The 26,027-nt window shown below is 29.8% G+C and overlaps 2 protein-coding genes and 1 long non-coding RNA gene across 4 annotated transcripts in view; 2 read left to right on the top strand and 1 right to left on the bottom strand.

Moving 5' to 3' along the window:
• The window catches only part of LOC145328324 (N-fatty-acyl-amino acid synthase/hydrolase PM20D1.1-like), a 30,031-nt gene extending 18,302 nt beyond the window's left edge, over nucleotides 1-11,729 (top strand). For both annotated transcript variants that reach the window (XM_080171953.1, XM_080171954.1), the window contains exons 8-22: nucleotides 3,880-3,977; nucleotides 4,398-4,488; nucleotides 4,887-4,939; nucleotides 5,486-5,521; nucleotides 5,966-6,040; nucleotides 6,522-6,625; nucleotides 6,944-7,029; nucleotides 7,302-7,391; nucleotides 8,344-8,435; nucleotides 8,972-9,093; nucleotides 9,353-9,440; nucleotides 9,880-9,968; nucleotides 10,322-10,448; nucleotides 10,875-10,935; nucleotides 11,224-11,729. In XM_080171953.1, coding sequence (XP_080028079.1) covers nucleotides 3,880-3,977; nucleotides 4,398-4,488; nucleotides 4,887-4,939; nucleotides 5,486-5,521; nucleotides 5,966-6,040; nucleotides 6,522-6,625; nucleotides 6,944-7,029; nucleotides 7,302-7,391; nucleotides 8,344-8,435; nucleotides 8,972-9,093; nucleotides 9,353-9,440; nucleotides 9,880-9,968; nucleotides 10,322-10,448; nucleotides 10,875-10,935; nucleotides 11,224-11,312 — 1,301 coding nt within the window. In that variant the 3' untranslated portion in view covers nucleotides 11,313-11,729. The remainder of the gene's footprint in view (nucleotides 1-3,879; nucleotides 3,978-4,397; nucleotides 4,489-4,886; nucleotides 4,940-5,485; nucleotides 5,522-5,965; nucleotides 6,041-6,521; nucleotides 6,626-6,943; nucleotides 7,030-7,301; nucleotides 7,392-8,343; nucleotides 8,436-8,971; nucleotides 9,094-9,352; nucleotides 9,441-9,879; nucleotides 9,969-10,321; nucleotides 10,449-10,874; nucleotides 10,936-11,223) is intronic.
• Nucleotides 11,730-14,347: 2,618 nt separating this feature from the next.
• Nucleotides 14,348-18,839, top strand: LOC145328323 (uncharacterized). Its single transcript, XR_013882421.1, has 5 exons — nucleotides 14,348-14,482; nucleotides 14,779-14,826; nucleotides 15,170-15,231; nucleotides 15,588-15,601; nucleotides 18,363-18,839. It is a non-coding gene; the product is annotated as an uncharacterized LOC145328323 (long non-coding RNA).
• Nucleotides 18,631-26,027, bottom strand: part of LOC145328322 (uncharacterized) — a 29,728-nt gene continuing 22,331 nt past the window's right edge. Inside the window, exons 12-13 of the mRNA XM_080171951.1 lie at nucleotides 20,772-20,883; nucleotides 18,631-19,958 (exon numbers count right to left, since the gene is read on the bottom strand). Of these exons, the coding sequence (XP_080028077.1) occupies nucleotides 19,837-19,958; nucleotides 20,772-20,883 (234 nt within the window). The 3' untranslated portion in view covers nucleotides 18,631-19,836. The remainder of the gene's footprint in view (nucleotides 19,959-20,771; nucleotides 20,884-26,027) is intronic.

Here is a 26,027-nt window from a genome sequence, read left to right as displayed (position 1 = left end):
TTGACTCAATTTCGTTTAAACTTTCAAATCGACGCAAGATTTTTCATTTGAAATGCAAACTTAAGTTATTTATATGTTTACGCAAGTTTTTTCAATGATTTAAGTCTTTCCGGGACCAGGGATTTTTTTCGCGGAAATTTTCCTAGGTACCTACGCAAATACGAACATTTTTATCTTTGTTTAATTGAAATTCGATATGATAAAAAGTAACACAATGAAATTTTTTACATCATACAAATATTTCTTTAAGATTTATTATAATCACATAGATAATTTAATATTACATATATATTAAAATTATTTCTATTTACCTTTTAACCGATGTACCTAAAAAAAAATGCAGATTTTTTTCGTCTTGAATTAAGTAGATTCTTTGAGTTCGAAGATTTAAGCTTAATAAGACCGCTCTATAGTGTATCTTAGCTCTGTTACCTCGGCCAGACATACTACAGAACGGCAAAACTAAAGCATAAGATAATTTTATTTTGATTGCTTTGATTGATGATTCTAAAGTTTCTTGAATTATTCATGATTCTTTTAATTTTTGATTTGATTTAAACATCACTAATTATGTTTATTTTCAGTTGATGGAGCCCTGCGCCAGAAATCCTGTCGGAAATTATGCAGTATCAAAAATTGTGATGGAAAGACATAACGTCCGTCAGGATAGCTGGAACACGGCATTATTAATATTTTAAAGATTGGTTAGTTTGTATCTTGAGGGGTTCATTCTAACTGAGGCCCCAAATTGCCTTAATTTTGACTGTATGAATATGTACAAGTTGCTTTCTTCTTAAAACAGAGAGAAATTGCAAACTCAGCATTTAGAGAAGTTCTTTTCTTATAATTGAGCTTTTGTTTTATTTTGGTAATTTAATTTGCATATTTCAATTGCAATTTTATTTTACGCAATTTTGATTCACGAAGATTTAAAATTATGAAGTTTTAATTTTCCGATGTTTGATGATTTTACAGTCATATTTTATTTAGATTTAAGTATCTATTTTATTAAACATGTTAGATTTAAGGATTTACCTATCTTATCTAAGAATGTCTAGATGTAAGCCCGAGTATTTTTCCGCTGGAGAAAATGCTTAATTTTGAGAAGTTTTTTATGAAAATTCTATTTTTCTTTTCTAGCAAAAAGATTCAGTAGAAAAAATGTCATTATTTAATCTTTCTTTCTTTTGATTAAAAGTTTGAGTTGATTATTTAATTATTGATGCGATTTTTAATATAAAAATCATTTGCCTATTATTATGTAGGTACCTAATCAAAGTTTAGGTACTATTGATTATTAATTCATGTATTCGCAATTACATGGTCTGTAATTCTAACTTTAATTGAGATTATGAGGCCATGATTAATGAGATGTGTGAGTGGAAAATGTGCATTTCATGAATGTTGAATGCTTTTCCCATTCCTTATTCCTATCCTTATGTGGTAGTGGAGTCGGTTTGAGTTATTGTGGTGTTCGTAAGTTACCATAATTAATTTTAGGCCTGATGGCCATGCCATTTTAAACTCTTGTAATTTATGCGTTATGAGATTGTGATTTTGTGGACACTGTCTGCACGCATGATGCTAAGATGAGTTATTGTGTTCGATTCCCAGTGACTAGACGGGTGTGTGTTGGAATGATTTTCTTGTATTCCCTGGCAAGTTCGAACCCATTAATTCCCTTTTCCTTACACCAGAGAATGAGTGTGTTACGCGGCATTCCTAACTATCTCCGCGCTTCGCTTGTAAACAAACAAAGGCGCGCACATTTTTTCCTTGTTGATTCCCATGTGAAGAGCTACGTGAATAAAAATAATGTATTGGATGGATATACATGCGCTCTAATCCGTGGAAGATCTCAAATAAGCCTTCCTGCTTAGTTTGACATCATAATGTGGTAAGAATTTATCTTAATTCTTAATAATAAGTGTAGTATGGTATATTTTTACGAAGAAATTTAAAACATTAATTTTTCAACAAATAGACCATTTAACTGCTAACTTTTGACATACGAATATTTTCCTTAATTTTATTGATCATTTGAATCTAAAATTATCAATTTCTGATGCCATTTAATATGTTTCGTGCCAATTTAAAGTTTTTTAGAAATTTTATGTTTTTAATTAAATTGAAATCACGCAACCTCGATATACAAAAATAATAAACCATTAATGCTATGTAATTAATCTTTATATTTTTGTTTTAGATTCACCGTTTTCATGGTAATAAATACACATTTGTAAACATTCACATGTTGGTCATTCGGAGGGCTTGGAGATTAAGATTTCGTGTACGGCAAGGCATGCGTACCGAAACAGTCATTGATATCTAAGTATTCACCAAAAAAATTTTAGGTTTGTACTTTATGCACAAAAGTCATAATGTAGAAATTAAGATTTATTTAGAATTTTTTCTAAATTTGGTGCCACCTAACCGACTTTGACCGGACGCCACGACCGACACAGACCAGATATCCTTATAAGATCAACTCTTGCCGACGTATAATTACTAAACTTAAAAAGTCATGAAGTCACAACTCTCTATCTTACCTACAAAAAAAATGACATTGAAAAAACTAGAGGGGGGGGGTCAATATGACCCCCCCCCCCGATCTGTAAGGGTTAACAAACAAAGTTTTCTTGTAATGTAAAGGTTGATTATGTTATCATTTAATGACCTATAATTGTTTATAGTACTCCAAGATACTATCACGTTTAAAAAAAAATAAAAAATAAAAATATTTGCAAAAATTAAATTTTAAAAAAAATTTAAATTATTTTTAAAATATCTGTTTTTACCTTTAAAAATACATTTACTCTTAAAATGAGAAAAAAGTTGTATTTAATACAATAAAATTTCTTTAAAATTATGATCGGTTTGCATAGCATATTATTAGAACTGTTATGAATAGATTATGATTAGACCTTTTCAGAAATACTACTATTCAGAAAATCTACACAAATGCAAAATCTACGCATGACCATGTTTAACTATCTGTTTATCTATCTATTTAACTATCTGTATATCTACATGTTTATCTATTTATTCATCTATCTATTTATCTACATGTTTATCTACATGTTTATCTATCTATTTATCTACATGTTTATCTACATGTTTATCTATCTGTTTATCTATCTGTTTATCTATCTGTTTATCTATCTGTTTATCTATCTGTTTATCTATCTATTTAACTATCTGTATATCTATTTATTTATCTATCTATTTATCTATCTGTTTATCTATCTGTTTATCTATCTGTTTATTTATATGTTTATCTATCTGTTTATCTATCTATTTAACTATCTGTATATCTATTTATTTATCTATCTGTTTATCTATATATTTAAATCTATCTTTTTTATAAATGTGTTTTTTTACTGTTTATCTATCTTTTCATATATATGTTTATCTCATAGTTTATCTATCTGTTTATCCTTCTATTTATATATCTGCTTTTAAATCTTTATATAAACATGTTTATTTGTCTATTTATTTATCTATTTCTCTTTTTTTTATCTACTTGTCTATTTAAAAACTCTTATTAGATGTAGTCCAACCTTTATCATTTATATATCTATTTATCAAACTACATATATATTTATCTATTAATACATGTTTGTGTCTCTCGAAAAACATCTTACCTTTTATTATGGATGTAGAATATAAGTGGATATTATGACAGGCGGAAAATTGTCGTCAATTTAGATTCCAATATCCCCTCAAATTTATTGGTAAGGCTGTTTATCCAGTAGGAGGGGATAAGATGGGGTGAAGAAGAGAAGAGGGGGATATCGTTATTTTCCCCACTATGAAATTATATATCTTTCTATTTATCAATCTATCTATCAATTCATTAATCTATTAACAAATATTTAGAAAATCCCTACCTATTACTGGCACATTTGGACGTGGTACCTCCTGGAAATCTTTCTCTTTGGGATATGGATCCTTTCCTTGGAAAAATAGTTACCCAGGTAAGTTTTTCTAGATGATATTTTTCATGAACTTTCCTTCCAGAATTTATTTTAGACTACCAGGGAGGGAGGGGACAGTGGGCTGTTTATAGTCCTCATAGTTTTATGTGTCAAAACGTTTCAACTACTAATTTCATTCACGGAAGGGGTAATTTTTTGTATCATCATTAGTGCTATACTTAAATTTATCGGGCGTTGTATTTTCACTTTATTCCCTGTAGACTGCTACGAAAAGAAGAAATGGACAATCTACCTCTTAATTTTTTCGCTTTCCTTAATGGGCGTTGCCTTTATTTTAGATGGTTTATTTTCCATTCAACTACCCTCAATCAATTCAATATAAAACCTTAAAATAATCATACAGAAAAATCCTATTTATTTCCCTCTAATTTTTCCACCAATCAAAAAGTATTTTTTCAGGGCGATGGTGATTATATTTATGGTCGAGGAGCAATTGATGATAAGCATAGTGTCATTGGAATTCTGCAAGCCCTAGAACACGTTCTACAAGGTCATTTCTTAATCCTTAATAATAAAGTAACAGGATGTCAATGTGTCCGTCTGTTCCGAAGGATCTCACTGAACTATTGAACTAATATAGTTCTCCTTTACAATTTAAAGGTCATGGGAAGGTTTATAACTATTTTGGGGGTGGGTACTATCAGCATCCGAATAGAAATCGCCCCTAGAATACAATCACACCCCAAAAATCATTTTCGGCGTTTTGATCGGCTTTATGTATCAACTTCTTACCTGTCTGTCCAAAACAAATTTAACGGATTTGAATTTTTTAAATGTGAATGGTCATGGCCAACAAATAGTTCACTAGATTTAAGTAAGGTTATTTTTATCTCAAATAACGTTATTTTAATGTGTAAAATATTTATATGACAACATCTTTTTTTACAGATGGGGGACAGCCTCTGAGAAGTTTCTACATTGGTTTAGGACACGATGAAGAAGTAAGAACTTTACAATTAATAGTTTTTTTTATATATTTTTTAAAGTTTGAAAAAATTCCAATTACTTAAAATATAAAAGTATGTAGATATATTGAAAAGTTTAGATGCAAATTTAGCAAGAAATAATGTATAATTCACAAATTTGGATGTATAAAATTTCTGTGTTAGATGTATATTTGTCAGCATAACTACAATAATTAGTAAATTCCTGTCGAAGTTACATCCAATTGACAAAAAACATCCATTAAATTTCTACCAGTTGTAGAAATTGCAACGTCCCATTATTATGTGCATAAGTTAAGCAGCAAAAAAACAGTAGGAAAAAAATGTAGGGAAAAAGTTTTAAAATTGTTACAAATTTTGAGTTTAGAGGGAGGGTTGAAGTCTTTTTCTACATCAAAAAAAAATAAATATTAATTTGAAGGGGAATTTTTTCCGTTCAACGGTCATACTTAGCTTGATCCTTCACCATACACAGATAAAAAGACAGACAGACGGAAATCCTATTACTTAAATTTAATGATTAACTGTGATTATTTAATTTAGATTGGAGGAGACGATGGTGCAAAATTTATTTCGGAGGTAATTATAAGAGCAAAACTATTTTCCAGTATGGCTTCAAAACTGATTAATATCCGCTGGATAAGAAACAGATTTTTACCAAACTGAAAAATCATGTAATGTTTCGAAATAGAGACAATTTTCCACGTATAATAAAATATTTGTTGGTCTGGGCTTTGGGCTTTTCATGAAATACTATCCGCGGAAAGATGTCTATAATACGATGCGATAAATAACTATTTGGTTGGTCGATTTACTAACTTGCATCACCTTGAGTAATATGAGTAAGATTATTTCTTGTATGGCTTCAAAACTTATTAATATCCGCTGGTTAAGAACCGTTTCTAAGTCATCCTGCATTTATTCTAATTAGAGACAATTTTCCACGAATTACAAAACATTATTGACCGAAAAACTGACATAAAACCTAAAACTTTTTCAACTTTCTATCTGTTACATTTTTAGGAATTACTGCAAAGAGTAGAAGAAAAGAATCAAAGCATAGATTTTATTCTGGATGAAGGAATGTTTGTAATGCAGGTATGTACTGTACATATAATAGAATAGCCCCTTCAATTTGAAAGTCTATACGCTGAATCAATGTAGTACCTTTGACAAAATGGAAATACTTCAGATTTATATTATATTGTAATAATTTATCTAATATGGAAAACAATTTTCCACGAATAATAATTTACAAATCATAAAATCAATGACAGTTTACTTAGCCCAGAAACCTCTTTCCTTAATTTTTAAATTAATTGTTAATAAGGTGGGGTAGTTTTTGATTGTTTGTGTATTACTTTATAAGGTAAGGTTATATTGAGTTATTTGTAGCACGGCAGGTCTAAGCCCCGCATTGATAGGACCCCTGCATCAGAGAGGCTAGGCCTTGGAAAAGAAATTACACTCTCTAACTTCTTTTCACTTCTTTAAAATAAGGATAGGGTTTCATTTATCAATAGGTACTTCAGAGGAAGCATCGAAATATAAATCATGGAAGTAATTTACCTTTTCTTAGGGTATTTTACCAGGCCAGGAAGATCCTGTAATCTACATTGGCGTAGTGGAGAAGGGGTCTGCCATGGTCACCCTGGAAGTTGACGGGGACCAACATCATTCCAGGTAGACAGACAGATAAATAGATGTACAGACAGACAGAAGACAGAAAGACAGATAGACAGACAGACAAAAAGATAGACAGATAGCTAAATAGACAGGTAGGCAGATTGACAAAAAGATATACAAAATAAATTGAAAAAAAACAGATAGACAAATAATCAGACAGAATTTAGTCATATATAAAGACAGACGGACGGACGGATAGATGGATTATTTAATAGATTATAGATTTACTGAAGGATAAACATATCAAACAAGATCCAGTTTAGTTTATTGAGAATTTCATTTCAAGATAAGTTTAAATTTACAATTTAATTTTAGTTTTCCACCGAAAGAAAGTACTATTGGTATTCTCTCTCAAGCAATTGTAAATTTAGAGAAGCATAGACATCCAGCTAAACTTACAGGAATAATTACATTTAATTTTAAATAATTATTGATAAAGGGGTGTTGATTTAGGGTCCAATTGTAGAATTTTTTTTTTATTTTTACATAAATTTGTAAAAGCAAATTGATTTGAATTGTTTGGTAAAGAATCAAATATACAATGTTCATGTTCATCAGTCTTAATTCTTCTTAATGGAAACTGAAAAAAACTCATCCAACTAATTTTTCAGTTTAGCTAATCTTTTGAGCAATTTCAAACAACCTATTAAAAATGAGCGTAATTATTACTCAGATGGTCCTGAGTATGATACATTCTCTTATTTGGCTGCTTCATCAACATATCTTTATAAACTAGTATTTTCTAACTTATGGCTCTTATCAGGTAAATAGATAGAGAGATAGATAGTCTATTACAATATATAGATGTAAAGATAGATACATGTGAATTGCCATACTCTCATATTTGGCTGCTTCATCAACATATCTCTATGAACTAGTCTTTTCTAACTTATGTCTATTATCAGGTAAGTAGATAAAGAGATAGATGGTCTATTACTATATAGAAGTAAAGATAGATGGTCTATTACTGTTTCGGCAGGCGGCCGAAATGGAGATCCTATTGTACCAACAATGAATTGGCGACTCATGGAGCAACACGCGCATATCGCTAGCAATGCCGCACTTGCAATGCCGCACTTAGAATTTTTCTCCGGTGGTTAGGAGAAGTCGTCGTCACCACCTCCGGAATAAGGATTAATGGGAATATGACTTTTCACAATAGTACATGACACAAAGGACACAAGAACAGCTTCCCTGTCGATTCAATTTCAATATATAGATGTGAATTGCCATACTCTCTTATTTGGCTGCTTCTTCAACATATCTCTTTAAACTAGTATTTTCTTATGGCTATTATCAGGTAAATAGATAAAGATTTAGATGGTCTTATTTATATCTATAAAACTAGTTTTATTATAACCTAAGGATGTTCTTAGGTAGGTAAGTAAATAGATATATAGAGATGCTTAGATAAAAGAATATGAATTGACATATTTTCTTTTTTGGCTATGTATCTACTTATCTTTTTAAACTAGTCTTTTATAACTAAAGGCTCTTATCAGGTAAAAGATAGAAAGCTTGATAGATATGAAATTACAAAATTCTTTTATATTTTAATTGACTTGTCTTTCCTAACTTATAGTTCTTATTAGGTAAATAGAAAGATAGATAGCCAACAAATCAGTTAGAAGTATAGTCAGTTATTCAGGTACATTAATGCATCTTTAAATATATACATATTCAAATTTCCAAAAAATATCTATCTATCTATTTAGGTTTAGTTTCCAGTATTCTGTCCTCAAGTTCTGAAACTGATGCTGTACAAAGAACTACTACAGCTGTCACTATAATGAATGCTGGCATCAAGGTACCTAATTGCTATCTGTAAAATTGCAATCTATCTATCTATCAGCATATCTTATCATGTATCTATCTACATTTGAATATAAAGAACTACTACAGCTCTTTATCTACCTCACAATAAGATTACCAGATAATTTTATATATTTGAATACATAAAGCATAAAGCTACCTAATTGATATCTACTTAATTGCAATATTTCTATTTATCTATCACTTAACAGATAACTATACAGACATTTGAATACAGATAATTACCACAGCTGTCACTGTCTTGAAAGCTAGCATAAGGGTACCTTATTGGTATCTACCTATCTATCTGTCAATATAAGTTACAGAGATCTTTATACATATGAATACAGAAAACTACCACTACAAGAAAAAGGATCCTAACTGTCTTGTTGGCTGAATCTCTATCTATCTATCAATATAAGTAAGCATTTGAATACAGATAGTGAAATTCTATAACAATAACTATTAAGTATGTTGAAATAAAGATAATTTGATGGCTTACTTTCAAGCTTTTTCTATCTATCTATCTAGGAGAATGTAATGCCTAGCAGGGCAGAAGCCACTGTAAACCATCGTATCCACCCAACCTCAAATCTGGATGAAGTTTTGGAGCATGACCGCTGGGCTATTGGGGATGATAGAGTTAAGATTTAGTAAGTTGAATTCATTTCTCATAATTAGATGGCTCCTTTTCTGTGTGCTTAACTGATTAGCAATCTAGATCTACTAAGTCTATTGACGGTTAATACCATTTTTTTCTAATCTAAAAAATAAGCTTCAGGTCAAGCATAATGTTTTCAAAATCTCTACAAATTATCTTTAAGTCTTGTTTTTTTTCTAAATAAATACCTAAACTTGTTAAACTAATTTTGAAAAATATGTTTTAATGCATTACTCTTTCTTTATTTTCAGTGCCAGAGACTATGTGCCACCTCCCCGCATTTCACCTTACTCTGATGACAGTATACCTTTCCAAATTCTGGCTAATTCTGCCTTACAGGTGACAAGAAGTATATTTATAATATATTCTTTATATATTTTAATCTTTTTGTCCATTCGTATTCTATTTTCCCACTTAACTTCTGGCCAATTTCACCTTAAAGGTTACCTATTTATCTGTTATAATTTTGACTAATTCTGTCTTATAGTTTTTAGGACTTCTACTTGTCTTTTTGTGTTTTTATCTGTCTATCTATATTGATTTATCTGTTCATCTATCAATCTAATTACCAATCTAACCATATATTCATATTCTATAAACCGTTCTTCATGTTTATCCATCTTGTTACAGGTTTTTACAACAAAGGGCATGTAGCTCCAGGAACCTTGATGGCAAATACAGATACAAGACATTACCTGGATTTTACTATCTATCTAGCTAGCTAATTACCTAGCAAAATTTATGTCTATTTATCTATTTAGCTATCTATTATTTACAGGTATTCCCAACAGGGCATATAGCTCCAGGAACCTTGATGGCAAATACAGATACAAGACATTACCTGGATTTTACCTCAAATATTTACAGGTAATAAAAACCTTTCATTAAATTATTAAAGGAATGACAAATATTTTTTACACAAAATAATAAAAAATGACACCTATAGTTGCTATGCTTTTCACCAGGGCTCGGCAGTCACGAGTAAGCTGCGTGAAAGCCTTATTGAAATTGTAATTTTATAACTTTTAAATTCAACTGGATATCTGAACATTTTCCTAAACAGACAATCCATCTTTTCAAAATTTCTTTTTTTTTGCTCACAAGTGGCTTTAAACTTTAGGATCATAAGTGGCTGAGGCGCTACTGCCGAGCCCTGCTTTTCACAGATATTTTTGTTCATCTGTTATTTATTTTAGCCTGCTTAATGTATTTATTTCTAGGTTTTCACCAGCTTTCATAACTTCAAATGATACAACAAGGTTTCATGGAATAAATGAGAGAATTTCTGTAAATAATTTTGCTCAAGTTGTGCAGTTCTACCACCAGGTTATCAGGAACTCTGACCAGGTAATGATTGGAATTTTGATTGCATTTTCTTTAGAAGTTTCAACGTTTGTGATTTCTCATGGGAGGTTGGTTGTACCCTCCCCTAAAACAGTTATAAACCCTCCCAGAACCTATGAAAAGCTACCCTGTAAAGGAGAACCATATTATCAAGATCATTCTCAAAATCCTGTTACTTTAACATAAGTAATTTATTACAGTATTTTTATTATTTATATCCAAAAAATAGGTATACAAGCAAAATATAAAATTATGGATATTACTGGATATTACCAAAATCTTATAATACTAGTATATTTAGGAATAAAAATATCTACATATAATTAAGCACCCGAACTAAAATCATTATTTTGAAGAGAAAAATTTAAAGAGAAAGATTAAATCATAATTTAAAGACAATTGAATTTTTTTATAATTAATTTATTTTAGATAATGTTAGACATGTCTTCCAAATCAGATTCAAGTGTCATGGATGAAATCGAAGGTTCAGGTAAATGATTTCCTCTCAGAATGGGGTTAAGAGGTTTATCTCCCCAAAAAACGACTTTGGAGACTTTTTAAGCACTTTAAATTTTACCCCTCTATCTTATTTATCTATCCATCAATCCATCTATCAAACGATTTATCTATATATCAATCTCTAAATAAATATTTCTATTAATCTATATATTAATCTATATATCAATCTATCTATCAATCTATTTACCAATCTATATATTAATCTATTTATCAATTCATCTATTAATCTATTTATCAATTCATCTATCAATCTATCTAGGAGAACCAGAAGAATTAGAAGGCTCCGGCTCTGGAGACGGACCAAACTTGAAAACAACCTCCCATGATTATGAGCTTACTGAATTCTAAATAGTTTACTAAGCTAAGTAGTAGATTTGTTGTCTGTCTGATAAGTTCTATTAACAGAAAATATTTAGAAAAGTACTTTAATAATATCTTTATTGTACTTGTTTTTTTTTATTTTGTTTTTTGTCTTTTTAAGGGGGGGGGGGGGGGTGGCAGGGCGTTTTCTCTTGGGATGCTGTTGGTATCCTCCCACCCCACAAAATAGTTATAAACTTTTCCAGGACCTATGAAAAGCTAAACTGTTAAGAAGAACTATATCGGTTTAACGGTTAGCGAGTTCCTTCACTACAAACAGACAGACACAGATCATGTTACTTTTATATCATATTTTAAATAAATGTGCCATATTTTTTCCTTCTTAATATGTATATTTATAGATTGTTATTGATGTTTATAAAAATAAATGCTTTTCTACATTTAGGATATGATTTGTTAAATGTTAAAAAGACTGTCTTTTTTTGTGAAAGATTCTCACACACATTGACAAAAAGTTTCTCCTAACTGGTTGTGTAACGATTCGCCTCTTATGAATACACCCCTTCCCTGATCATGGAAGAACCAATATCTTAGACTTTATTAGCAACCAAAATTATCAAAAATTTCCTTTTTTTCAATATCCACGTATTCTATGTCAATTGTTACATAGATCTTAAGCTTCAGACACACAGACAGATAAACGGAATGACACACATCATTCCTATTTGTATTGTGGTTCAAAACATTAATTATAAAGTATCTGCTTAAATCTTTCAAATCGTATTTTTAAATCAAGATTTATGTGCAAGGAAAATTAATTTGATGCTTGATTTTTATGTTTCATTGTGTTTGACGTAATTTATTTAACTATCATCAAGGATTAGGAATAATCATTACACAATTAGTTACTTTAAAGCTTCCGTGATGATTTCCTACATAATAGCCTATAACTAACCCATGAGTTATGTAAACCTCACCTATATAAACTTTAATACTGATCTGACAAATAGACAAAAAACTTCCTATTTTACATAAAACACTTGCGGCTACGCGCCTTGAGGCCTCTAGGGGCACTTATGTTGAAAAGTTTTTGTGTGGGGAGGGGGGTAGACTTATTTCTCTAGGGGAAATTACTCCAAGTAGAGTGGTGGTATCCCCCAAAATAATTATGAACCTTCCAAGGTCTATGAGAAGATAAGTTGTAAATGAGAACTATATCGGTTCAGCGGTTAGAGGGATCCTTCGGTTCAAACAGACATACACATATATTCATAGACATACTGTTAGGATATAATTATTTCAGTTTTGCCTCATAGAACATCTAAATTATGGGGCACACAAAATGGGTTATTTTTCTTAAGCTTGACAGAAAGTTTTTTTCTGGTCTTATGTTTAAATTTTTTATGTAAGATTTTTATCACGTACCTTCTAAATGGCTGAAGTTTTAAGATGTTATTATATGCATGTCAATTTATAGGTAATCGCAAGACATTGAATTGATAAGGAAAGCATTTAGTTGACCACACTACTAGTTTTGACCAACCAATCACAATTCAATAAAAAGTACCCAAAGTTTTATAGCCAATGATTAATCAAACTGGTCTTTAATTTCTAATTTGTAACACTATTTTGATAATGGCAATTATCAAAACTGAATAAAGAAATATAAAAAAAAACATGTATGTCTTTAAATTAAAAGAATATTAATTTGGTTTTAAAGTTCCTATTGAAAAGTTAGGCTTGGTCACAGTGGGACATTAAATACAAATAAAAGTTTAACTTATTGGTATGACTTAAAATTGGTCAAAGAGTAAAATGGTCGCCTTTAAGTCATTGTTTTTCATAATTCTCTTGACTTTAAAAAATATTTCTTTTATTGGCGGACTTTAGAAACAAAAACGAATTTTAAAAATAAAATCTAAATAGATAACGTTATAAACTTGAAAGTCTAATATGTGATCTATTGACAAGCTAACGGTGGGACTGGACAATGGCAATCTATTTCTTATTTCCATTTTTTACTATTTATTTTTCTTTTATTATTAAATTATCTTAACAGTACTCCTTTTATGGTCTGTTTTTGAGTCTGACTTTACCATGTTTTGACTATAGGAACATAGATAAGATATATTGAAAACAATTACATAATTTTTAGTAGCGGCTGGGCTACGTAATAAAATATAATATTTAATTACATCTTTAAGTTAGGTTCGTATGTCGTCAATTGTAGACAGACATTTGAGGGAAATTTTTAAAAGCAAAAATTAATTCATATTTTAAAAGTCTATTTTTCTATACTTCTAATTCCTACGATAACTCGGTATCTATCAACCAAGATATCCAATTTTTTTTTGTGTAAGTGAGCTAAACTAGGTAAAGCTAATTTATATTATGTTTTTACACACATAATGAAAACGATTGATGTACCCCACCCCCTCACACCACTCCCCAATAATGACAATTGTTCCAAAGTAGAATTAGATTATTCTAGGAAAAATTCAGAAGATGTTACTTCCTACCAAATTTGGCTTTAATAATAATTTTAAAGCAAACATAAAGCAAATATTTAAAAAAAACAGTGTCCACCTCCCTCCTATATTTTTGCTTTGGATAAATTGTCTATGTCTTTGATTTACTACGACATAAGCTTACTAGTGGTGTCAAAACACAACTACAGATTCCAACATAAAGCAAATATTTAAAAAAACAGTGTCCACCTCCCTCCTATATTTTTGCTTTGGATAAATTGTCTATGTCTTTGATTTACTACGACATAAGCTTACTAGTGGTGTCAAAACACAACTACAGATTCCAACATATAAAGTAGTAGAAGGGAAGGGACACAAAAAAGCATAAAATAATTATAAGACATAGTGGCAAAAATAAAACACCGTATATACATCCTGGGAACTTTGAAAAGCTTACCTAAAATGAAGAATTGAAACGGTTCCGTAGTAATTAAGTCTTACAATCTTAAAAATCTCATTTTGAGAAAAATACTGGATTATAAACAGAACGACAAAAGAACAAATATTTTATATAGCGTAGCTGTGCTTTTAGTATTTTTTTATTTACATTGATTAAACACCAGACCCAAACCAAGAAACCAAGCTTGATAATTGACAAGAATTTGTTGTCAGTAACGTATTGACCCTCGATAGGCATACTACACATTCAATTTTAACATGCAGTTTCAGGTATCTTAATAAACATTAAAATCTATATAATAAATAAATGCGTATTGATAGCCAACCAACAACTAATTTTCTTAATTAACCAGCTTAAAGTAGCTTTGAATATACATAATATTTAATCTTATTTTAACCGCATTTTATCAAAAAATATATAAATAGTTTTTTTTTTATAAATTTCATATACGATTTTAAAATTCTTATACAGACACGTTTTACTTCTAAATTCTAATCTATTCAAATTTTGTTCATTTAAATTGAACTCCTAATAAACTAAAAATATATATTATGATAATTTTTAGGGTCTATTTTTGGCAGTTATTGCATTGTTCCTTTTAAGTTTTGTACAGGTAAACATTTCTAAAAATGAAGCTTTTATATAAGAAGGTTCGGTCCGTCCGGAACAGTTATTCTTTTCATTAATCTTGACACAATAGATTTGTCCTATCCATTTCAAACTTGCTATGATAACTCCTAGGGTTAGGTACGACTTAGAAAGCGTCGCAACTCTATAATCTTTACCAGAAAGTCCATTTAAGCAGGTTGTTTTTTTCCCCATCTTTTTAACAACATTTTTTATGTGTTATATGACTATCCTATTCATCGGATTTTTGGAATAATGATTCCTATTACAACAAGGTACATTGTTATAAGCTAAGAATCTCTATAAATAAAACCTATCTATCTTTCTAGTGTCAACAAGATGGTGGTGGTGATGATGAAGAATGTACAGAGGATGAACTTGAATGTCTAAGGAAAATAATAATTACTTTTTTCGACTGAGGGGATGGTAGGGGGGAAGTACTATTATTTAATTTTGAAGGGTAAGCTAAACATACAATCCTATACAACCCCAAACCTTCTGTTTAAATACCGTTTAATTTAAAGAATCTGATTAAAACTCAAAAAAATTCTTATTAATATAAGGGGTATATTTGTTTATCATAATTGATAATAAATCAATAATAAATGTGTCGTTCATTCTTTAAAGTTCTTGGTTATAACCCTTTGATACTCTATTCATTACTTTAAACTATCTTAGAAAGAATCCATAAACGTCTTGTCTATTGATAAAATATAAAAAAAGTAATTATTTTTTTTTTCTTTTCAGAAAAGTGATTCCAGGTGATGAAAACAACAAGGATTTTTTTTTTAACAAGGATTACAACATATAAAAGTAGCGAAGCCTATAAATATAACTATTTGCTAAACTAATATTTATAGACAAACAAACATTAGGTGTAGGTGCTCATTACATTAAAATCCAGCAATCTATCTTTAATAGACGCTGTGACAATGATGCCCTAAAGAAAGTTACATAGACATACGGACTAATTAGCCATAGAGTAGAAGCTCAATGGTCAGCAAATTCTTTAGTAGCCGAACTTGGTGGACAGACCTAAAAATAGAGTAGCTAGGATACTAATAAATAGAGACAATAGGTGTTTCAGTTGCTCTAAATTTAGGGTATTTCGTTTATCTTACAGTAACTGGCATTATCTTCTATAACCAAGAACGTTATATTTTTTTCTCATATTTTTATTAGTAGAAAACTGGATATAATACGATACTAGACATAGTTTTTTTTTATCATATTTATGAGAACCGGTTATATTCCACCAGATATTAATCGGTTTCGAATGAATACGAGAAAATAATTTCTAGATAATTCATGGCGTTTGTAAGTCTGTATACAAAAAGAAAATGAAAACTAATTTTTTTTAAATCTAAAAATGTCACATTTAATGATTGTTTATAAACATTATTAAAAAAAGTATCTTTTTGCACTAAAAACTTAAAGACATCTTTGTCCTTGTTACTTTGAAGACTAATTAAAAATTTCCATCAATAGAAAAGGGTTAAAAATGTCTTTGTTTTTAGATATATTTTGTTCAAAAATTTAAATGTATTAAGGGTATGCTTATATAATTATCTATTTATTTTTAAAACTAAATCTTTAGTTTCTATTTTCATTATGAAGAAAATTATCAGAAAAGCAAAAGCCTCATCCAATCAATGCCATAATATCCATTTTTGCAGTATGCCTTTGAAACTGATTCATATCAGATAGATAAGACCCGGTTATGAACCTCACTGAAAAATCGTTTGTCGTATTTAAGGACCTTCCCTATTTTGGAAAACAATATCGGTCAAGCAATTGATGAGATTTTTAGTACAGACACACTGACAGACAAGCATCATGTTACTTCTTTTTACCATTACTTTTTTTTATTTTGACACAATTTAGCATAATTCACAAAAATAGGTTTCATAATAAAATGACTTGTCTAAAATATGATAATATTATGTATTTTAATTAAGTGTTATATAAAGTTACTAGCGGCTACGCCCCTAGAGGCCTCTTGTGGCACTTTAAATGTTTTTGTTTGATAAAGTCTCTACTATATTTTTTTACGTACGATACCTCTTCATTTGACGTTGAAGTCTCCTAAACGTTTTTTAAAATTTCGATTTTTTTGTCATTTCTCTTGGGAGGGTGGTGGTACCCTCCCCCAAAATAGTTAAAAACCTTCCCGGGACTTATGAGAAGCTACCCTGTTAAGGAGAACCCGATCGGTTCAGCGGTTAGCGAGATCCTTCGGTACACACAGACAGACACACAGACATCCTGTTACTTTAGTATAAGGATATAAAGCTACTCTATAATTCCATCCGTCAGTCACGAAGTGGGGGAAACGTTATTTTCTCGGCTCCTATTCAAGATACAAAGCTGATTTTTTGTCAAAATTCAAATCATTAAGGAGCTTAACTAACTATGTAACCTCCATATCGGTCGGACTGCTTTTAAGCAGCTTTTTAGCTGCTTTTATTTTTCACCACTGATTTCTTGGTTCTTGTAAAAGAAAGAAGGCTGACATTTTTGTCAGCCTTCCCATTTTTAAGAAGCTTAATTAAAAATGAAAAATCCACAGCAGTCGGACTGCTTTTAAGCAGTTTTTTAGCCACTATTATTTTTCACAACTGATTTTCTTGGCTCCTGTAAAAGATAGAAGGCAGAACCTATTTTTTTTAAGGTTTCATGAAGTTTTTGCATAATCCCTCTTTTTTTTTCTTTGTTATGATAACAGATAATCTGCTCTATAACTCACTTTGTCCGTTAGTCTATTTCATAATAGATTTTGTGCTTCGCTACTTATGGATGTTGTCATTTTTGTTCTCTTATAGAATTGTATAATATAATTAAAGATCAAGTCTACTATACAAATTAAACCTTTATTTTTTACCACTTTAACAGTTATAAATCTATCTCAACCATAACATTTATAAATTAGTAACTACTGCTGCTTCATAACGAAATATATTTCAAAGAAAAAAATCTTCATTATCAATCGCATCTCTTAGTGAAGTGAATCAAGCAAATTTAGCTTGGTCAGTTTATTTTTTATCTCACCCATATAACTTAAATAGAAAAAAAAATGTATGGAAAAAAATTCTAATGTACTAAATATTGTAGTTTTTGTGTTTACCATAGGTTAGGCTATATTAGATACAGGGATGCTCCTGCCCCCTGCAAAGCCCCCATTAGATATCATGTTACAAATTTATCATATTTAAATAGAAGTTTTTGAAACATAATCCTAATTTAGTTTTGTTTAAATCCTCCAAATTTAAATAAAAATCCATCTTTGCAAATTATTTCTATTTACATTTCATTTTCTAATTATATAATTAAAAGAGAAGTTTTCCTCTTGTAAAAGTTTGGACAAGTTTGAACCCACCAATCAAGTTTTAATAAGAGTACCACAAGTTTTTAATCCAAGGAATGGGAGAGCAGCTTTTAATACTTTGGGTTCCAATATAAGTGTCCCCTTCCTCCCTGTGTTTTTCTTTAAATCATGTTTAAATGTGTTTTTTTTTTTTTCAGGTGAACCCAAGCAAGACTATCCCATCTATGGTGTCAGCATTCTGTGCAAGCTTAATCCCAAAAACCCTGGATGTCCCGGATGGGGCAAATAAGATTAAACAAAAAAAATATTAATATAAAATATCATTCTTGTTTAAAATGTATGAAAATAGGCAATTTTTGTAAGATTTCACATAATAAACCGAACATTTTCCTTAGATAACCTATCAATTTAAACGAGAATTTCTAATAAACAAAAAAAATTAAGTACCCTTCAAAAACTAAACAATAAAATTATGTAATATTTATTTCAATTGACAAAAAATACCAAAAATTAAGATTTATTAAATATATACACAATAGTATTATACAATTTCAAGGTAAAAATAAAAATACAAAATTCTTTTTAAAATTTCGATCAAGGGTTTATATTGTTGTATGTTATTTAAATTAGATGTAAATTTGAATGGAAAATTGCAATAAATGTTATAAAAATCATGTTCATCGTTCATTTATGAAGCACTGTTAATAAAACAGATAAATAGTTGGTGAAGATTATTGAATACAATTTGAGACAAAAATAGTATATTATAATAAAACTTCAAATATTTGAAGAAAAAATTGGTATAGAATTAATTTCACACACTGCTTTTTATTTACAAGAATTTCGTTTGAATGCCATAAATAAAAGAAAAGCTTTTCTATAATTAGGGTTGGTTGGTCCGAGACGGATAGCTTTTTTCGTCAATTTAGGCATGTTAGAATTGTCCTATCGATTTCAAACTTTGTATGGTGATTTCTGTATTAGTTAGGTACGATTTAGAAATCGTAGCAACTCTATAATCATTACCAGAATGTCCGTACGTCCATTTTAAACATGTTAATTTTTAACTATTTTAACAACAAATTTTTATGTGATCTAATTATCCAATTGTTCTGATTTTTGGTATACTGATTAATGGGACAGCAAAGTATAATATTTTAAGCAAAGCAACTCTATAATCAAGTTCTAAAAATGTAAATATGTCCTTAAACATTATCCTGTATAAAGAAGTTTTTCAACAAATTTACTCACAATTTTGCTTTGACTCTTATACATTTATATTTTGATTATTCAGTTTTGACACTATACTATTGTTAATGTCCATTTGTCCTACCGTTTCAGATCTTCGCTTTTATAGATGTTATCATCCTTGTTAAAATAGAAATACATTGTTTAAATTGTTGTTTCAAATGTTAAAGTGTTCTTATAAATATTGACTAGAATATAGGGATCCTAATGAGTAAGACAATGGACAATAAATTGATGTTAATCAAAATTACTGCCTTTGTAGAAGTTAATTATTGGTTGAAAAGTTTGTAATCTGTTAGCTTGTACAAACCAATTCAGATTTAATGCTTTATGTCAGATGTACAACATTTTGTATACAATTAAGAAATATAATCGAAAAAGAATTACGTGTCAACACAACATTCCTTGTTGAACAGGGAATATTTAGTTGTAATACCAATTCATTTGGTTGAAAGGTTTGTCATCATCTGATTCAACCTCTGCCTCATTCTCATCTTCATAGTCAGATACTGACACATCTGACTCTGCACTATTACCTCCATTTACTAAACAGATAGATTCATTGATATACAGAAATTACTAACTTGTAAGAGAGGGAATTCACTTTGATTTTTAAGTGGTCATCTAGAGAACCTAGAACATCATCCGCGTGGAATGGGATGCAATTCTCTAACACCAAGATTAAGGTTAAGTAACATCCAACAGACAACCAATCCTTTGATTGCACGAACTATGCATGGTCATCAGCTTCGCCCCTTTGGCGAAATTCGTAAAAGGACCAAGGAAATCTTCATCAAAAAAAAAATAAAAGGACCAAGGAAATCTTCTGCAAAAACAAAAAGGACCAAGGAAATCTTCTGCAAAAACAAAAAGGACCAAGGAAATCTCCTGCAAAAAAAAGGGACCAAGGAAATCTCCTGCAAAAAAAAAAAAAATTGGGGGGGGGAAATTTTTTTTATTTTTGGGGGGGTTTGGGGTGTCCCACCCCCCAAGAAAATAGCTTAAAACCACCACAGGACCAATAGGTATATACCCTGAAGAGTAGAATCCGATTGGTTCAGTGGTTACCGAGATCTTAATGGACGGACAGACAGACAGACATCATTCTACTTTGTATTATAGATATCTTTTATTAGATAGTATAATCAACTTGGTCAAGAAAAGTATTGATTGATCAGTTTATCAACAGACAAATTTATCAATAAGATTCATCAATTAAAAAGACGTAAGTAGAAAGATTAAGCTATTGTAATCAATAGATTGATTGAGATTTTCCTTTAGAGTTTAGTTTTATATCTAACTATATATAATTTAGCTGCTTCTGCCTTTAAAAAGATTTTTAGCCAATTGACTTATACCTGTGGGCGGATTAACAACACCATGCATGGCAAGTTGACTCATATCATTAAATGTAGATTGAAGTTCGTCATTAATTGCCTTAGACTTAGATTTCTGTACAATCAACTCATCCTAAAATGAAATTTTTCATAGATTACATACTTTTTGAGCTGTGATGGGCGGTCAGGCATACTGACATTTAAATATTATCGTATACATTATTTTATAGAAGATAAAGTTTATATAAAATTTTTTCTCATAACATACCTTTTGAGCTTTGTCCTTCAACCTTTGATTTTACTAATTAATTTATTTCTCATGTGAGATGCCACAAACTAATCATAAAATTTTATTTTTAAAAGCAATGCTTTTCTATAAGGGGAAGGGGGGGTTTAATGCAACCATCTCGTAATCAATGATTAAATGGCACTTAGAATTCGAATTTTGATCTAAAATTTTTCATGAGTAATCCTTGGAAGGTCTATTTTCTCTAAATCGAACAAAAAGTTGGAAAAGTAAAGGCTGGCGGCTCAGCCGTTTAGCCGTTTTTTGCCTATTTTCAGAGTAAATTCATCATTAATTACGTAGGAATTAACTTTTTAAAACATATTTTTGGTTTAATTCATGTTAACCATTTTTTATATTTCTAGTACCAACAGCTACCGGCTAGAACCGATTGATAAGGTTTTTGAGCCACAAAATGTATTATGTGGAGATAGGTTTCGTGACTAATTTGCTTTTAAGATATCCAAAAAATGGCAAAACTGCTGAGCCGCCAGCAGTTAGCTATTACTTTCCAACTTTTTGTTCGATTTAGGGAAAATAGACCTACCAAGGATTATTCATGCATAATTTCAGATCGAAATTCGAATTCTAAGTGCCATTTAATCATTGATTACGGGATGGTTGCATTAACCCCCCCCCCCCCCCCCCTTAGGGTCGGTCCGTCCGTACGACCGTCCAGTTTTCTATTTCAAACTATATTTTGAAATTTGAATTGGGGTTGTAACTCCCCTCCCCCCCAGACTTATTGAATTCCCCTCCACACTGCAATCGCCCCTAGAGGACTCTAGGGGGTGTAGCCATCGGTTTAATATATTCAACAACAGTTTTAAGATATGCTTAAAATTAGGTTTTTTTAAATTAGGTATTTTAGAATTAGGTATTTTTAAACTTAGGTATTTATAGTTAGGTGTTTATAAAATTAGGCATTTTTAAAATTAGGTGTTTTGTCACATTAGGCATTTTTAAAATTATGTATTTTTAAATTAGACATTTTTAAATTAGGTATTTATAAATTAGGTGTTTTGTCATGTTAGACATTTATAAAATTAGGCATTTTTAAATTAGGTATTTTTTAATTAGCTGATTTGTCCCCACTCCAAATATTATCTTATACATTATTTTATAGAAGATAAAGCTTATATAATGTTTTTTCTCGTATTTATTCGAATCAGGTGGATAGGAACCGGTTCTCATCCATACGAAAAAACTATGTCTAGCATCGAATTATATTCAGCTTTTTACGAAAATAAAATGTACAATCATGAGATTAAAACCAGTTTTTTTAGCCCCGAGGTGCATTGTACATTCTATATCCGCGGAAAGCTATTTATAATACGATGCGAAAAATAACTATTCCTCAATCAAACTTTAGTAAGAAATGATAATGTTATAATTAAGAAGAAAAGATATTTTCATCCTTTTTATCAGAATCTAGTAAAAGTGTGACTGAGATTATGACGTAAAAAAATCTATATATTATGCGCGTCTTTTCAATTATTCATAACTTTTTTAAAAGTATATTTTCTTCGTTATTGTTACGAAAAGGCATATGTGATGAAAAAGTGTTTTCTTAAAGAAAGTCATTTTATATTAACATTTATAATGAAATAAAAAAAATATATATCAGCCCGTCCCGGATTCGAAAAATTTTGTTAAAATTTTTGCCCCCAGCCAAAATATGGTTGATTTATGCAAAAAAAGACCAAAGCAAAATATTTCTTCTGTAATGCAAGCACTTTGGAATTTTGAGGCCCCCCTTATGGAGGTCAAAAATTCATTGCATCAGAACTATGGCTTCATGGTGCTCCTAGGAAAGGCCTTGAGGAGTAGAATCAGGAATTTTTATCCATTTCAAAATATCTCATTCCTAGCTTTAGAAATGACGAAAAAACCACCATTTTTTAGAGTTTATTGAGAATTGTCCAATTTGTAGAAGTTTTTTGATGTTTTTTTTGTGATTTTCTCAGGCTAGGAACGAGATATTTTGAAACGGACAAAAGTTCCTGATTCTACTCCTCAAGGCTTTTCCTAGGAGCACCATGAAGCCATAGTTTTGATGCAATGAATTTTTGACCTCCATAAGGGGGGGCCTCAAAATTTCAAATTTCAATCGATACTTTAAAAATCAGAACTTTATCAAATTTGTGTAAATATACTCTGGCAGACAGACCGACAGACTGATAATATTTACAAAGTAGTCTATGCTACTAAAAAACAGATGGATTTATTCATCTGCTTGATAAAGGATAATGTTTATGGAAATACTCACATTTTTAGGACTTGATTATAGAGTTGCTTCGCTTATTATATTGTACTTTGCTGTCCCAGGAATCAATAAACCAAAAATCAGATCAATCGGATAATTAGATCACATAAAAATTTGTTGTTAAAAAAGTAAAAAAAATCAACATGTTTAAAATGGACGCACGGACATTCTGGTAATGATTATAGAAGTGCTACGCCTTCTATTAAATCGTACCTAATTACTTCAGGAATCACCGTGCAAAGTTTGAAATCAATAGGACAATTCCAGGATTAAGGTATAACCAACAAGGAAATAAATTCGAAAATTGATTTGGGGGGCAAAATAACGCAACCTTTATTAAATTGCCTTTTTCAGCTGTCGTTGGGGGGCAAATTTCATCATCAAGAAATCAAGGTAGATCGCGGCATTTTATAAATCCTGTGCATTATATGTAAACAAAAAAAATCAGAAATAGCAGACAAAAGTTTGTAAGAATAATAATAAAGGACTGTCCACTACCAGAAAAAAAATTAAGAAGATTTTATTTAAGAAGATATAGAATTGGTTCCATTAATATGAATGATGAATATATAATGTCATATGCTTCACATTATATGTGTGAAGAAATTTATACATGATATATATATATCCAAGGAAAGCTTTATCCTAATAAAGGTAGCCATTTATAGCAAACGAAATAACAAAATTACTACCCTTCTTTATCAAAATCTGAACTTTTCATAACCATTCAAATGGAGTGATTATTCCTATTTTTGTTCCTATTGTCTGATTTAGAGAGTGTGTTTCTAGATCACATTTAATATAGAAAAGATTCCCTTCAACAACCAATGACAACTTGACACATTATAATTCGGTCAACTGAATTTGAGTTTCCAATTGTGTACATAGTTTCCTCATCCTATCTCAATATTTACTACTAGCTAAAAAAGCTTCAAACTTTTAATTTTTCAAAAAAGGTGTATTAACTTTTTTGCTTTTTATTTAAGATAGCTAGCCGGTGCTTTTAGTAAGTAGTAGATGTAAAATTTTTCATAGAATTCAGATATGTAATCGGTTTTTTTGTAGACCTCTTATTTTTAAAGTAATTTAAGTTTTTTAAAAAAATAATTAAGTCGGTTTTAAGGTACTAAAACGCAACAAAATAAAAGAAGAAAATGGCCAGTATGAACAAAAATAGTAAGATCTTTAATTTGACACCTTACTTTTAAAATTCTGTTGAGTAATTATTGAAAAAATCTATTTTTTTAACCTCGGTTTAATAAAAACTTTAAACCTAAATATTTTCTCAAACAGACATAAAAATATGGGTTCATATATACCTTTAGAATCAGAAAAATATTACGAATCTATTCTAAGCAAAATTGAAAAAGTTTTATAAAACTATAATAAAAAAAATAAGTTTATTTTAAGAATCATAATTTTCGGCTTTAAAGGGTTGACTTGAACAAAACCTGAACAAAACCTAAACAAATGTACATACACTGTAACAGATATTTTTTTAACACAAGAAACAATAATGCATTTTTAACTGCATTGTTTTGAAGTTTATTAACAGACTGAAGCATACTTGTTCATAATTTTTCATTCTTTACATGTTATGTAAGTATCACTATTTTTATTGTAGTATCTATTGTATATATTGTTTGAACATTATCCTTTTTTTTGTCAATTCTATTGGTTAAGTTTTGAGGTGAAGCTTCTTGATTCGTCAATTTTAGAGATTTTTGATTGGCTAGTTTAATAGTTACAATTAAGTGTTGCCTGTAAAAATATAATATTTTAGGCCATTTTTATTTTTTAAAGTTTTTACTTTTTTTCAATTTTGCTTAGAATGGATTCGTAATATTTTTCTGATTCTAAAGGTATATATGAACCCATGTTTTTATGTCTGTTTGAGAAAATATTAAGGTTTAAAGTTTTTATTAAACTGAGGTTAAAAAAATAGATTTTTTCAATAATTACTCAACAGAATTTTAAAAGCAAGGTGTCAAATTAAAGATCTTACTATTTTTGTTCATACTGGCCATATTCTTCTTTTATTTTGTTGCGTTTTAGTACCTTAAAACCGACTTAATTATTTTTAAAAAAAACTTAAATTACTTAAAAAATAAGAGGTCTACAAAAAAAACCGATTGCATATCTGAATTCTATGAAAAATTGTACATCTACTACTTACTAAAAACACCGGCTAGCTATCTTAAAAAAAAAGCAAAAAAGTTAATACACCTTTTTTAGATTTTTTTAAAGTTTGAAGCTTTTTTTAGCTAGTAGTAAATATTGAGATAGGATAAGGAAACTATGTACACAATTGGAAGCTCAAATTCAGTTGACCTATAATTCATTATCCACTGTAATAATGGATAAAGTATATGTGGATAAATTGACAGGAGAATATTTTTTGCCATTTTAGGGTGCTTTTATGCAGGGATCTAAATGGATAAGACAATGGCCGATAAATTGATTTACATCCCCAATAATGATAAACAAATTACCCGTTCTGTAAATTTAAATTAGTGGTTAAAATATGTTAACAATTAACTTAATGAAACAACCAATCAAAATTCACTTATGTTCCAAAAATGGGAAAACATTAATATAAATCTTTATAGAATACATAATAATTTAGTGCAATATCCATGTAATAATATATCGTTTATCATAGTATGACAGTTTTGATGCAAACAATTGAATCTTCCAAAAAACAGGTTTTAAGCAACTATGGTGA

This window comes from Acartia tonsa, chromosome 9 (assembly GCF_053477335.1).
Source record: "Acartia tonsa isolate MP-2025a chromosome 9, ASM5347733v1, whole genome shotgun sequence".
NCBI lineage: Eukaryota > Metazoa > Arthropoda > Copepoda > Calanoida > Acartiidae > Acartia > Acartia tonsa.
This window is presented reverse-complemented; position numbering and strand designations above follow the sequence as displayed.